Source organism: Monodelphis domestica, chromosome 1 (genome assembly GCF_027887165.1).
Source record: "Monodelphis domestica isolate mMonDom1 chromosome 1, mMonDom1.pri, whole genome shotgun sequence".
NCBI classification, from domain to species: Eukaryota; Metazoa; Chordata; class Mammalia; order Didelphimorphia; family Didelphidae; genus Monodelphis; species Monodelphis domestica.
Genome location: NC_077227.1, coordinates 667,083,205 through 667,098,384, shown reverse-complemented (window position 1 = coordinate 667,098,384; position 15,180 = coordinate 667,083,205). Strand labels below are relative to the sequence as shown.

At 46.2% G+C, this 15,180-nt stretch overlaps 2 protein-coding genes and 1 long non-coding RNA gene across 4 annotated transcripts in view; 1 reads left to right on the top strand and 2 right to left on the bottom strand.

The window, feature by feature from the left end:
- The window catches only part of LOC103096724 (E3 ubiquitin-protein ligase TRIM7-like), a 263,229-nt gene extending 259,555 nt beyond the window's left edge, over positions 1–3,674 (bottom strand). The window contains exons 1-2 of one of the 2 annotated variants that reach the window (XM_016423977.2): positions 2,315–3,674; positions 822–1,071 (exon numbers count right to left, since the gene is read on the bottom strand). In XM_016423977.2, coding sequence (XP_016279463.2) covers positions 822–899 — 78 coding nt within the window. In that variant the 5' untranslated portion in view covers positions 900–1,071; positions 2,315–3,674. Of the gene's footprint in view, positions 1–821 lie in introns of both variants that reach the window. The other variant, XM_016423974.2, reaches the window with a different exon arrangement.
- Positions 1–13,773, top strand: part of PKDCC (protein kinase domain containing, cytoplasmic) — a 13,996-nt gene extending 223 nt beyond the window's left edge. The window contains exons 1-7 of the mRNA XM_001382165.4: positions 1–622; positions 6,556–6,678; positions 7,172–7,443; positions 8,493–8,572; positions 8,959–9,066; positions 11,585–11,758; positions 12,878–13,773. The exon at positions 1–622 is cut by the window's left edge and continues 223 nt beyond it. Of these exons, the coding sequence (XP_001382202.2) occupies positions 1–622; positions 6,556–6,678; positions 7,172–7,443; positions 8,493–8,572; positions 8,959–9,066; positions 11,585–11,758; positions 12,878–12,963 (1,465 nt within the window). The 3' untranslated portion in view covers positions 12,964–13,773. The remainder of the gene's footprint in view (positions 623–6,555; positions 6,679–7,171; positions 7,444–8,492; positions 8,573–8,958; positions 9,067–11,584; positions 11,759–12,877) is intronic.
- LOC130458541 (uncharacterized) lies at positions 8,968–11,586 on the bottom strand. Its single transcript, XR_008917951.1, has 2 exons — positions 9,407–11,586; positions 8,968–9,154 (listed from the first exon to the last, which is right to left on the bottom strand). It is a non-coding gene; the product is annotated as an uncharacterized LOC130458541 (long non-coding RNA).
- Positions 13,774–15,180: the final 1,407 nt, after the last annotated feature.

The following is a 15,180-nucleotide window of genomic DNA, read 5'->3' as shown; positions in this document are numbered from 1 at the left end:
CCGGCGGGCCGCCGTGGCCGCGGGCTTCTGCGCCTCCTTCCTGCTTGGCTCTGTCCTCAATGTGCTCTTCGTGCCGGGATCGGAGCCACCTCGGCCAGGCCAGCCCCCCGGCCCCTCCCCAGCCCCGGCCCCGGGCCGTCGCGGGGGCCGAAGTGAGCTGGCGCGCCAGATCCGGGCGCGCTACGAGGAGGTGCAGCGCTACACTCGGGGGGGACCCGGGCCCGGCGCGGGCCGGCCGGAACGGCGGCGCCTCATGGACCTGGCCCGAGGCGGCCCAGGCCTGCAGCGTCCTCGGTCCCCTCGAGTTCCCCGGACCCGAACCCCGCCCGACGGCACCCTGGGCTGGCCCCCAGCCCCTGACCCCCCGCGCTTGGGCTGCGCCGCGCTCCGCAACGTGTCCGGGGCGCAGTACGTGGGCTCCGGCTACACCAAGGCAGTGTATCGGGTCCGCCTGCCTGGCGGCGTCGCCGTGGCGCTCAAGGCCGTGGACTTCAGCGGCCACGACCTGGGCAGCTGTGTCCGAGAATTCGGGGCTCGGCGGGGCTGTTACCGGCTGGCAGCGCATAAACTGCTTAAGGAGATGGTGCTGCTGGAGAGGCTGAGGCACCCCAATGTGCTACAGGTATTGGGCCTCAAGGGATGGGGGACCTTAGTGGGCAGTGGATACTGGAGGAGCACCCACCCAATGGAATGTGGGCAGGGGACACTCCAGTGTATTAAAAAATTGGACACCCGGAGGAGGCTGTACGGACTAGACGAGCGAGACTCATGTCCAATAGACTTAACACAAGAGAAACTGCATTTCGTAATGAGAGGCTTACCCCATCGAGCCGCAGGTAGCTAGGCATGGGCCTGGCATAACTAGATTCTGGAGAAGGGGTGTAGTGTTGCTCAGCCATGCCTGGTTGCCATGTGCCCCTTCTCGGTTCCCAAGCTACCTACTTCTTACCAACTCTGAGATCCTTGGTAGAGGAAGTACCAGGCTACGCCAGGTTTCCAGAGACTTGAGGATTTAAGGCTGTGTGCCTTCCCCTCAGACAGTGTCAAAGAGCACTGAGCTCTGGAAATGACCTGCAAACAAAAGACAATTTCAAATGAAAGCTCAGTCTTGATGGGGATGCCAGCTCCAGTAATAGAAATGGAAGTGGAGGAAGAGTATGTCCTTCTTGGGATCTGAGTCCTCATCCCTCTGCAAATGACCTTGTCAAGGCTATGAAATAGTCAGGTGTCAGGACCTGTGATTGCATCTGGAAGAACTAGAAGGGGGCCCAATGGGGAGGCTGGTTTTAGAAGTGACCTCAGATCACTTTCAGTTTCTGCCTGATTTCTGGTCCTTGTGTTGATCTGTGAAACCCCTAAGATTTAAGGGAATTGTGAAGGGTTAAGGGAATTGTGGAGGGTTTATTTAGAAACCTACCCCATATCTGACTGTGACAGAAGCAGAAACACTAAGGGTCTTGTGTCCAGAGCTCAGGGTGCTCTGAGAGTTGAGTTTTGAGAACTCCAGAAGTACAAACACCCTCCCAGCTCCTGTCTCCTCCAAAGGGCCTGAATTAGGGTCCTTCGGAATTGGGAAGGGGAGACAGCCTTGGAGTCCAAGGATTATTAGCTACATGTCCAAGGAGCCAGAAGCAAGACAAGTCCAGGGTTTAGTCTCTGCCTATGTCTTTTGTTTGATACCCCCAGCTTGGGCAGGGTATGGGGAGAGAGACAGGGAACTGGGCAAAAAACAGACAGGGGAAAAGTCTTGTCTCCTCCAATGAGAGGCTCCATCCAGTCTCTCATAATCTCAGTTAGGTCACCCTGTACCAGCTATCCTTCTCCCAGGGTGTGTCCCCCCCTCAAAAGTTCAAACCTTACCCTCCTACCTATCACCAGGCCCAAATCCATGGACAGAGTATGTTCTTGATGTTTGTTGAACTAAATTAAGGAGAACTATTTATCTCTGGCTCCTGGGGTGTTTGAGGTTGAAACAGATTCCCCAGCTGAGAAAATCCCCACCCTGGGTGATTGCCCAGCTCCCAGGGACACAACTAAATGCCCTTCCAAAAGGACCTGTTATCCTCTGCCTCTTCTACAGTGGTTCCATTTGGAGTCTGAAGAGGGGAGAGTTTGGACCCCTTGAGTCCAACCAACCTAATTTTCTAAGACTCCGGAGTCTCATCACATACAGCGGGATAAATGAAAAGGGTTTGAAGGGGAACAGAGCCAAACTAAGGGTGTGGGAGGAGAGTAAAGGGGGAGAGAAAGATATTCATGGCAATAGTTTTAATTCTTGATGGGTTTGACCTTATCTTAGCCCTAGAAAGCTTACCCAAAATCTTCCTTTGTCCACCTTGAGGTGTGGCCAGATTGATCGTCCATGAACCAAGTGGCTGGGTTGTTGGCTTGTTTCATCTGGGTGTGTCCTGCTTGTTCCTTTAGCTTCCAGGGAAATGTTTTTTTGTGAACCCTCAGGTACAGGCTGGATATTGGTGGAACAGAGCATGTTTGGGGTTTTTTTGTTTTTATTGGTAGTTTTAGTTGAAGGGACTCTTGTTCTGAGCTTTGATCTATTTTCCTATTATATAGATGGATTTGGGGAGAAGAGAAAAGATCAGGACTATTATTTTAAGGAGCTTCTCTTCACTCCACCTCCCCATCCCCACCCCAGGAATGCTGGCAAGAAGCTCAGCTTAATTTCTCCATGGTTCTTCATTAGTCTTTGGTGTTAAACTTTGGAGCATTTTCCCAATCCACCTCTTAGGCAGGGATTTTTTAAACTGGAGTTTCCAGGGCATTTTTTGATAAATATCAAGGGAGGTCTATGAATTTAGATAGGGGAAAAATCTCATCTTTATTTTCACTTATTTTTTGGTGTATTTTGTGTATTTAAAAATATTCTTCTGAGAAGAGGTCCACAGGCTTCACCAGCCTAACAAGGTGGTCCAAGACACAAAAAAGGTTAAGAATCCCTACTCTAAAAGGATTAGAGGGCCTAAAAGTTCAACTAGGAACCTCCTCTCTATCCTCTGAGTTGACCTTTACCCTGTCCATTTGGGGTTCATCCCAAGTCCACTTTAGGGTCAAGGTTTTCAGCTGTTTGATTGCTCCTTGGATCAGAAAGAGCCCATCCTAAAAGAAGATCTACTGAGGCAGGCTCTGGAGATATTTTTAAAACCTTAAAATGAAGTCAAATTCTTAAATTGTTTACTTTTAATAATTTAAAACTAAAAACAAATTTTATTATTTTGGGACTCCTGAGGGCTGGGAAAAACAAAACTCAAATTTTATAGCATTTTAAGGTTTACAAAATAGTTCTGTAAACCGTAAGGTAGACCAGTTAATAGTTATTTAGTGAATGCTTGCTTTGTAACAGGCACTATGCTAAAAACCGAGGATACCCCCAAAAATGCCAAAGCACAGTATACTGATCCCTATTTTATAAATGAGGTCACAAAAACTTAGGTGAAGTGACTTAGCCAAGGTCACACCACAGGTAAGTGTTAGAGCAGGACCCAAACTTCCCTAGACTCCTTACAACTGAGAAAAATCAGGAATAGAAGGTTTAATGACCTAAAGAACTCCCCATTTTTCTTCCTTCCCCCTTCTCTCTTCCTGGCCACTAGCTTAGCTCTGGTCAGCTCTCTTCTCCAGGACCACACTTGCTAAGGGAGGCTAAAAGGGGGGGGGGGAGGGGCTCCTCCCACGTGACAGATGCTCCTTCAGCCCAGGGTCAGAGGGCAAAAGGCTGTCTCTGTCTCTCTCCCTCTCTCCTCTCTGGTGCCCCTGGGGCCTCAGCCCCCAGCTCTGGGTCTGCCTAGGCTCTGCATCTACTCTTGCCCCTTGTCTGTGTGCCTGCCTGCCTGCTGGTTCTGGGTTTCTTCCTTCTTCCAAAGAAACAAAAGATGGGACATAACTGGCCAGCTTCATGCTTCCTGGGGGGGAGTTTGGGGGTGGGGGGAATGGTTAATAGCATCTTTTTATTTTTTCCTGAGGGGTGTTGATTAATACCTCGTTAACAGCACATTTAACGACCTCCGGGTGTTTAATAACCTTCAGAAGTTTCCCCACAAAGACTCAGATGCTGAGCAAGAAAATGAGAACCAGGCCCAGCCTGTTCTCTAGACTCAAATCCCCCTTTCCCAGTGCTGTGTCTTCCCTGGCTGATTGGGGGAGTAACGGGGAGGGAAAGGGGCGACTTGATTGCTGGCCCGACTTGAAGAGGGTCTCACTGAACTCAAGATTATCTAGAGAGGAGGTACAAGGGAGAGAAGGGTGAAAGAGGGAGGCAGTGGTGAGAGAAACCTTAAATTGGACAGGAAAATGTGGATTGGGAATAAACATGTTAGCAAGTAGCCCAGGCACTTCAATGATCCTTGCTAGAATAGCCCTTGAGGTATGTGAGGGACTGGGCATGCCCCTGTGGGACAAGAGTTCTGCAATTCTATAGCTCCGAGGATGTGTGACTGGTTGTGGGATTGTGGAGAAGATCCATGTCGGGGATTGTGTAATTCAGCTCTGTGTGTGTGTGTCTGTGTCTGTGACTATGACTATGTGAGATAATGCTACCAACTGTTCAGAAGAGGCAAGTCTGGTGACCGGCAGTTATCCCACTGAGAGGCTGCTTGTAATGGAAAGAACTCCAGATTTGGAGTCCAAGGATTACAGAATCTCTATTGGAAGGCACCTCAGAGGTCTTCTAGTCCAACCAGTACCTAAAAAAGGATTCCCTTTATAGAGCTACTATTTAAAGTTATCCAGTGATCAGGAACCAGCTACGTCTGAGACAGTCCACCCCACTTTGGGACAGTTCTAATTATTAGGACATTTTTTCCTTATACCAACTCCCAAAATGCCCCTTCTATCCATATTACTTGTAGCCTTATTATCCCCAGTAATACGCTCTCTGGGGCCACTCAAAAGGTTACTAATGTAGCTCCTAATTCTTGAATACTAGATTACCCCAATTTCTTCATCTGTAATGTTAAGGAGGTTAAAGCATCTATCGCAAAAGTCTTCCTTTCAGATTTCTGATTGCCATGCTAAGGAATCTAAACATTCTGTCTTTTTATTTATATCCCATGGATTCAAAAATGTATTACTAGCAACTTCAGTCTACTTGATCTATCTGAGCTTAGGGCTGATTGCCAAGTGTTTTGAGGGAAGTCTCCCTTCTTGGGACTTGCTGGTTTGGTCATAAAAACATAGAATTTAGAGCTGGAAGAGGCCTTAGAGAAGTATAGCCTCCTTATTTTTATTGAGGATGAAACCCAGAGATTAGAGATTTTCTTCTGAAATGTCCCTATTATTTCAAAGAGGCTGATTTTCAAACCTAATGTGAAGTGACCATATTGACTCCAAAGTTAAAGATTCCAAGGATACAAGAGAGGATTTAAGTCATCACCTTCCTCTCCCCCCACTTCTGCACTCTGAAATATTTTGTTTTGTCTTGCTCACACATTACCCATTCCATTTACATTCAATTAAAAAAAACATTTATTAGTCACCTATTATGTGTTAGATCAGGGATTGTTCCCATTTTTTTGGTTTATGGGCCCCTTTGGCCATCTGGTAAAAGCTATATACACCTCTCTTCAGAGTAATATCTTAAAGTACATTAAAACAAAGTACACAGGATAATGAAAGAAACTACTTAAATTAAAATAGTTATCCAAATATTTTTAAACCCTTACCTTCTGTCCTAGAATTAATATATGAAGTATCAGTTCCAAGCAAAAAGGTAGCAAGGAGTAGGTAATGGGGATTAAATGACTTGCCCAGAATCACAAAGCTAAGAAGGATCCAGACTTAAACTTAAACTCAGGACCTCCCATTTCCAGGACTGCCTCTCTAGCCACTGAAATATTTAGGTGCCCCCCAAAAATATATTTTTTAAAAAGTTCACAAACTTAATGGTTAAGAAACCCAGGGGAGGAATGGAACCCAAGAAGATAATGAGAATGAGAGTTAGGAATGTGACAATAATTAGGACATGGGGAATAAAAGTAGTGTCACAAGTGGAGGATGGAGTGAGGATGACAGAATAATGTATATTAATGGAAAACCTTGTCATTCTGGCAGGTTAGTTCCTAGTTCAAGCCCTGAGGATTAGAACTTCAAGTCCAGAATATATTGGGAGGGGGGAGGAAGAGAGGTTAACCCCTACTTTAGCATCTGGCCTTCAATGGACTTCAAGGACTTTGGAAGAAAGAATGAAGCTGATGACTTCCCACAACTCTGCCTCACTTAAATCCAATTTATGAGCCAATCAAGACATCACTCAGTGATATTATTGGTCCTCTTCCAAAAATGAAGGACAAACAATAGCAGCATCCGGCCTAGGGGAAAGAGGAAGAGTATCCTAGAACTACTCTTCCCAGGTTGCTCAGGAAACCAAAGCCACCTGATACTTCACTCTGTGGAGTCCACCATTGGACTATCCTACCTGGATCTTTCTAATTGTATGGTAATTGGAACAAGAGCTCAGGGTTGGGGCTCTGGGGTGACACCTGGAAGGGTCTATACAAACTAGTGCTTCCTCCCTCCTGATCCCACCCAACATTTCTCCTCCAGCTCTATGGCTATTGTTACCAGGACAGCGAGGACATCCCAGACACACTGACCACCATCACAGAGCTCGGTTCCCCTGTAGAGATGATCCAGTTACTGCAGACCTCCTGGGAGGACCGATTCCGAGTGAGTAAGCAGGGAAAAGGGGGCACCTCAGTTATTCTCCCAGATGTTTTTCCCTTAGAAGACAGTTCTCTAGGGAGAGGTAGTCTTGATACTTCCAACCAAAATAGAGAAGGAAGACATTCTCAGATGCTGGTGGCCAGAGAGGGTTTTTTTGGTTTGGTTTGGTTTGGTTTGGTTTTTAGAAGGTATTCTGATTACTCTTTTAATACATACACTCGTTCTGGGTCAAGGAGGGCTAACATTAGAGCTGCTAAAGGAGAACTTAAAACCCTCGTCGCTCCCCTGAGACAAAAGATTGAAGCCATTCCTGTCAGAGAAGTCTCTAGAGAAGTCGTTTACCTCCATGTGTCCCTGTTTCCTCTCTTTCCCTCCCAACACTACCTTCCCACCCAGCACCTTTGGTTTTGCTAGAAAAGAGGCAGAAGAGTGAGCAGAGAGGAATGAATGGCCAGAGTTGAGTAGAGTAACTAGATGCTCTCCTGTGTCTTCTCAGATCTGCCTGAGCCTTGGCCGTCTGCTCCACCACCTTGCCCATTCACCACTGGGCTCAGTGACGCTGCTGGATTTCCGGCCTAGACAATTTGTTCTTGTGGATGGGGAGTTGAAGGTGACTGACCTGGATGATGCCCGGGTGGATGAGACACCTTGTGAAAGTTCTGGGGATTGTGTTCTTGAGTTTCCAGCCAGGAACTTCACCCTGCCCTGCTCAGCCCAGGGCTGGTGCCAGAGTATGAATGAGAAGCGGAACCTATACAATGCCTACAGGTGAGGCCCCCTCCCCAACTCCCTTATTCCTCCTCATTTCCACAGTCTGCCTCTCCTCTCCTCCAAAATTTGCCTCCCTTGCCCACTATAACTGCTTGTCAATTATTTAGACTGGGACGTGAGGGGGAGGAAAGAGTGAGGCAGCAAAGAACCTATTTGGTAGCTCTATCAGACTTCCTTAACACCCCACCCCTTATTAGTACCTTATAGCCTTTTTTCTTCTTTTTAGAAGTCATTAAACTATGCTGGTTTTGAAGGTTAAAAATTTTAGTCTCTGTAAGCATGAATCCATACAGATATGACTTGGTACCCCAAGGCAAGGAGCAGGTAGAGTTCCCATTATTTTATGTAAGAGAAAAAGAATAATGAGAGTTTAGGGGACAGAAATAATGACTATCACTGCTGATGTCAGGGATGGTAAATCTGGGGATAGAAAAGGGATATATCATTGAGCAAGACTAGGATGAGATGGGGCTGGGGGTCATACCTCTTTTCCTATCAGGGAACTGTTCCAGCCCCTGGACAGTGCAGCTAAAAATAGATCCTTGAGTTCCAAGAAAGATCATCTGATCAGAGGAGGAGCCAGACTGGAGACTTCTTAAAATAGTCTTCAGATTTGGGGAGGGGGGGAAAGGGAGGAGTAAAGCAGAATGGGGAGCACTGCCAGCATCAATACTCCCTTCAAATAGAGCCACCATTTTCCCGGTCTGTGTGGATTTTGGTCTCAGATATTTGCCCCTTGGAAGCCACAAAAACGTGGCCCAACTGGTAAAGCCTCCCTGAGTCTAGTGGTCAGTCTCAGGCATGAAGGAGCCAAAAACCCTTAGAGAGATGGGACACAGAGGGGAGAATGTTCCTATTTGTCGTGAGGCATGTTACTTTAGTGTATGTCTGGGTGGCTTCCATGATGGACTTTGGCCGTAGTCCTGGAGGTCTGGCCTCCCCTTCAGAGGTGACTCAGCCCTTTAGTCTTTAAGAAGGAATAATCTGGGGAAGACCAATTCTCAAAGGCCAGGACACTGACCAGCATGCTGGTTTCTCTTTGGCAGGTTTTTCTTCACATATCTCCTACCCCACAGTGCCCCCCCTTCCCTTCGGCCACTGCTGGACAGCATCGTCAATGCTACAGGTGATGCCTTAGGAATTTCTGTACTCTAGCTCCTCTGTGACATCTGCCCCCTCCCATGAACTACTCACTTCTCTGCATCAGGGCAATGGGTTAGTAGCACAAATAATTAAAAATAAATCATCTCCCCCCCTCCCCGCCCAAGCACTCCTTGTACATTGTAGGATTCCTTTGTAGTAACTTTGCTAGCCTGCCACCCCTCCTCCATTCATCATGCCCCTCATCTTGTGGTGGAACACTAAAGGCATGATTTCAGAAAGGAGCTCAGTCATCTTCTGAAGGAAGTGGCTGTGTTTATACCCTTAGAGATCTGATCCTTCCTCATCTCCGATAAAGATGTGTTCATGGCTTCCACTAGCACCATCTTAAGGCCACATTCTGTCCCCTAGGAGAGCTCACCTGGGGAGTGGATGAAACACTGGCCCAACTGGAGAAGGTTTTGCATCTCTACCGGAGTGGGCGGTACCTGCAGAATTCAACTACATCCCCTCGAGCCGGTGAGTGATGCCCATTTGGAGTTGGCCCAGGGCTGAGGAAGGGGCACATCCGCATGTAAGGAGGGTCGGTAGAAGTGGTTTTCTGGGACTTTTACAGAAAACAAGGCATTATCAAGGAGGGAGAAGAATGGTCAAGTTAAGGGTCGAAATGGGTCTGTGGCTGTCCATGTAGGGAGACTGAGTGATATGCTCTCCTCTGCAAGGCTCTATTGGAGGGACTAAATAATCACTGCCTGAGTCAGCGGCTGTTTCGGGTTGACCAATCTGCTATTGACTAAAGCAGGGAACAAGGTTCTTCTCTGAACAAAGCCAGGAGAGATGTATAAGCAGGTTAAGCTACCTTTGCCCATTGCTTAGTCTCTGGAGTGAAAATCCTGGACTGGTAAGGCATGAACTGTCACAGAAGAGAAATCAATGAAGCCCCAAACTGCCTCTATAGGTGGAAAAAAAAAGAAAAGAAAAAGAAAAATCTAAGCACTGGTAATCTTTGACCTGTAATTGCACCTGGTCAAAGGCTCAGCTAGATCTGTCTCATCCCACACCTTTTGGCCACCTTCCCCTTCTAAGAAATTAGGCTAGGATCTATTTGGGAGGGCAGGTACTCGACCCCCAGTCCCCTGAATGTTTGGCCAGGGCTGTGTAGAGCAGGGAGGAAAATTCTGGGATCTCTGGCCTGTCTTAGGGATGGCAGAGGGGGAGGGGCTCATTAGCCCTGTAAATAAAGTTTAACGAGGTGAACAATAGCCAGCTCTGTCCCCAGGGACTCAGTTTATGAGGTTGTAAATCACAGCAAAGCCTGGACTTTGGTCTGGTCCCCTCTGTGGAGGAAGGAAAGTTAGGCCAAGAAGGAAAGGAAAGGAGGGAGTTTCAAGAAGTTTCTAACGTGGATTCCAGAAATGGGATCCTCTTAGCCAAGCAATACAAATGATCTCCAAGATCCTTTCCAGCTTTAACAAAAAGGGAGAGAGGGATAGAGAGAGAAAGAAAGAGAAGAAAAATCTCTCTGGGTTATTATAAGAATTCTAGAGCTCTGAGTCTCAATTTGTCTTTGAACAGAGAGAATATCACAGATTCCAACACATACACTGTTATTAAATGCCCAAACAATTGCTTTCAAAATAAATGTTGATTAGCATGTCTTGGGCATCATTTGTGAGTTCCCTGATTTCAGAATTCCTAGCCATCCTCCTGACCTTTCAGACTAGCCTGGAAACATATCCCTGACTACTACTGGGAAAGTTGTGGGATGGGAGGAGAGAGGGCAGCCCCCCCAAAGACCTAAATAATATAACCTCAACCACAAATCCATCAGACCTCAGGATGAAGTAGGACCTGTAGCCAGCTGGCTTAGCATGTTTATGTATGCCCCTTCTTGTGAGTGTGTGTATATCGGTGTGCCATCTTGTGTTTCTGTGACTGTGCTGTCGACCCTGAGGGCACGGGGACTGCATCCATTGATTGCTTTGTTTATTGGTTCCCAACATCCCAAGTCTGGACATTGAAAGAGTTTTGACCTTTCTGTGACTTGACTTTATGGCTAAACCCTGAGCCTGTCTTCAGCAGAGGTTCAGCTGCTGTCATCTTCGCCCTGGGGAGAAGGCTATAGTTTGGGCTCAACTTTCCAGCCTAGGTACAAGCTTTTTATCCCCTCCCGTCCCTTTATTTCTTTTTATCCTGGGGGAACAGACTATGCCCTTGGCTTCTGATGCTGGACAGGAGCAGTGAAGGTAGAGCTCTCCCCTCCAGAGAGACAAGAGCTCTCCTTGAGTCCTTTCTCCTCTGTAGCCCTGTTTTTCTCATGTCTTTCTAAGCCTTATATCATTCTTCCCTAGGACAGAGTGGTCTAGTGGAGGGAACGTAAGATTTGGAGTTTGGGGATATGGATTCTAAACTTGCCTTCACTGTGTATGACTTTGGTCAAGTAAATTCCTCCTAGCCCCCAATTTGTGCCTCTGTAAAATAAGGGAGTTGGACTAGATGATATAATAAGCTTCCAGCCAGCCCTAAGGCCTGTGATCCTAATTCAATTAGCATTTATTAAGTTCCTACTATGTGCCAACCACTGTGCTGTGGGTACAAATAAGAAAAAGGCAGTCCTTCCCTCAAGGAGTTTACAATCTAATAGGAGCAAAACAGGAAGGGAAGTTGAAGGGAGTGGGGGCCAACACCAGGTATGATACATCTTAGGGGGCATAATGTCCCATGGATTAGAAACCAAGTCTATATGGTGATAGAAAATGGAGTTACCAGGAAAGTTGTGAGCGCTCTGCAAAGGAAGGCTTCGGATGGAGTTTAGTGCTTTAAACTCCAGCCTTCCAATCAGAGGAGAGAAGCAACTGAGAATAAGTTGAAAAGGTGTTGAGTATCAAAACTAAAAACAATCTACATAGTATTGAGATTTCAGGTGATCAGTTTATCTTGGAGAGGGAGTGGGGGAATGGAGGATGATATTCTGTGGGGTTGGAGCCAAGCAGACCCACTGATGGAAAATGAAAATATTTTTAAATGCTTAACGTAGAGTACCGACGGGTCCCAGACACGACTATCCCACAAGAGAATTACCATTGTTGGCCTTCTTACCACCATGGAGGTTGTCTCCTCTCTGTATTCAGCCTGGCTGAGGCTATGGACGTCTGTGAGAGTCATTCCCAGTGCCGGGCCTTTGTGGTCACCAACCAGACTACCTGGACAGGTAAGATTGGGTGGCAAATTCATTCGATCCAACAAACTTTTATGAAGCACCTACTCTATGAAAGAGATTATGCTAGGCACTAAGGAAATGACAAAAATGGCAGCCCATATCTTTCAGTGTACACATTCTACTAAGAGTTAGGAGATGAGGGAGGGAATAACACAGACAGACAGACAGACAGACAGACAGACACAAACACACACAGTCACACAGTGTAGTACAGTGGGGGAAAGTCTGGTCCTAGGTACCTAAGTACAGATCCTCTCTCTAATACTTACTGCGACTTTAGGCAACTCATTTGATTTCTTTTTTTCTCTTTAAACCCCTACCTTCTGAAGTCTTGGAATCAATACTCGGTATCAAGTTTAAGGCAAGAGAGTGGTAAGGACTAGTCAATTGGGGTTAAGTGACTTACCTAGGGTCTCACCACTAGGAAGTATCTAAGGTCAAATTTGTTCCCAAGACCTCCTAACTGCAGACTTGTCAGTCTTTTACTGTGCTACCTAAGTGCCCCCAACTCAGTTTCTCTTTGCTTCTGTTTCCCCCTGCATACAATGAGAATTTCAGTCTAGATTGTCTCCCAAGGTCCCTTTGAGCTCTAGATCTAGGACCCTATAAGTAAATTGAGGAAGAAGAAAGAACCGGTAATTGAGAGGATCAGGGAAGGCTTTTCAAAGAAGGTACCCAAGTGAAGCTAACTTTAAGGAACAGAATTCTGGGAGGTGGAACTGAAGAGGAATTATACATCTTGCCTCTAGAGCTGGTTAGAAGAGATCACGTGGAGTTTGGGGTTTGGATATCAAGGCAAGACTCCCTTTTCTGGTGAGGACAGTCAGCCAGCAAGCATTTATAATGCTCCTACTATGTACAGGGCACACATTAAGCACCCATTCTGAGTAAGAGTTGGGATACCAAAGAAAGGTAAAAAATAGTCCCTTCTCTCAAGGGTAATACAAATAATAATGTATAGAAAAGCTATGAAGAAAGAAGGATAAAAGAGCTTATGGGAAAGCTATTTCTCTCCCTCTTTCCCCTACCCCTAGTCTGATGGGAATCTCCAGACAGCTCCCTTCACTTTCCCCAGTCTGCCCCATCACCATTTCTGTCCTTGCCCTCCAGGTCGACAGCTTGTCTTCTTCAAGACTGGTTGGAGCCAAATAGTCTCTGATCCTAACAAGATCACCTATGTGAGGGCGTCTGCCTGAGCAGCCTGAGGGCTTACCTGACCTTGGCCATCAGCCCCAGAGCCCATGGTGGGCGGGGAGGACATCATGGAGCAGACAGACATGACCAGGACACACGTGCAATAAATCAAAATGTAAAAATGTGAGTTTAACAGACTGATGATGGTGATGGCGGCAGTCCCTGCCAAGAACCCTGTGCACAGACTAATGGGGGTGGGGAGAGAAACCTAGGCAATGCTGGAATGAGCCGCTGGGGCTGAAATCAGGGGGGACAGGCCAGCCTGCTGGGACCCTGGGAGAGAGCCTCCTTAGCGGTTCGCCTTGTCCTTTGCTAAGACAATCCTGTGGGTGGCTCTGTTCCCCCAGTTGTTGCCATAGCGTCACAATCACTGCCTTGATAACCCAAGAATGTAGGTGGAGGCCATGCTGCTTCCCCCCTTCTGAATGGGGGCCTCTGTGTGGACAATCAGCCACCTCACTTGCTCTCTGTGAATCGAGATTTGGCCTTGAGAGCTGGGCCATAAGTAGATATGTATCTGAGCTATTTCCTAAGGGGATGCTGTGGTTGCCCTCTATGACCTCAAGAGGTTAGGGATGGGGGAAATGTACCAGTATGAGCCGAAATGTGGGGGGATTGGGGATGGGGTTGTAGCATGAGCCACGAGCCAGGACATGGGACTAGAGCTTGCCTCATTTTGCTTTCAATGAAAGCAGCAAAGCAGCAATGCCCAGACTCTCCCTGTCTTGGAGTTTGTACATCCAGAAGCTTTTGTACTTCTTGTTAATTAAATTGTTTATTTTTGTAAGAAAAATAAAAATAAAACGAATCCATGCAGGTGTTTCTTCTGAGATTTGATCTTCCTCCATCTACTTTTCTCCATTCTGTTTTCAAGGCAGGGGAAAGGGGGGAAACTTCACTGACAAAGTCTGCCCAGGGCAAAACTAAATACCATATACATTTCACCTTCAACTTCCCGTTCCAGTGTTTCATTCTATACTTTTTGCCTTTTGCTTTGAATTATCATTTTTTCAGGAGCTATTATTGACTCATGAGCTTCCTGGGTTCCTGTTCTTGGTCAACTGTTTAAGTATAAAAGTACTGATAAATTAATCTAGGTGTCAAGTTTCATAATTTAATGTCAACCAACAAACTTTTATTGAGCACCTCTTAGATGTTTAGACCCTGACTATATATATATATATACTGTTTGGCCCTGGGGATACAGAGATAAAAGGAAAACAATCCTTGACCTCAGGGAACCCTAATTCCTCTGGGAAAGACAACATACATGACTAATTATATAGATACTAAATAGATTAATTAAATAGGAGGCATTTTGAGAGCATGTTGTTAATTGTGAAGAATCACTCAAAGGCTTTATGTAGAAGAAGGTGACACTTGAGCTGTGTCTTGAAGGATGGGAAATATTTTGTGACTGGAAAGTCAGGTAGTACATTTGAGGCAAAAGAGGCAGGCAGTTCAAAGGAGCAGGAGATTGTGAGAACCATAGGGAGAATGGATTAACTAAATATGAGTTCAGAAGGAAGATCAATGTACTTAAGTCTAAAGAGGTTGTGAATCGCTTCAAAAACCAGGCAGAATACTCAAGAAGACATGAGTTCAAATCCTACCTCAGACATTATCTGTGTGACCCTAGCTAAGTCAGCTAGGCAATCAATAAAGATTAAAGCACCTACTGTGTGGGCACCATGCCAAGGATACAAAGAAGGACAAAACACTCCCTGGTTTCAAGGAGCTCATAGTCTCATGGCAAAGATGATATGCAAAACAACAATTATGTACAAACAGGTCACAGACAGGATAAATAGAAAATAGTCAACAGAGGGAGGGGAGGTATTAAAATTAAAGTGGGATCAGGAAAAGCTCCCTATAAAAGGTTGGATTTTAGCTGGGAATATAAGGAAAGTAGGAGGCAGAGATGAGGGGGAAAGCCTTCTAGGAAGAGGAAACAGCCAATGAAAATGTCCAGAGTCAGAAGATGGAATATCTGTTCAAGGAACAGCCAGGAGGTCAGTGTCATCATATCAGGTTATAAAGGGGGCAGAGGACACGTAAGGATAAGAAGACCAGAAGAGAAAGGAGGAGATTCTGAAGGGCTTTGAATGCCAAACAAGATTTTATATTTGATCCTGGAGCCACTGGATTAAAGAAGGAGAGATAGGGCAGTGATAGGGTCAGACCTATGGTTTAGGATGACCACTCTGGTGGCTGAATGG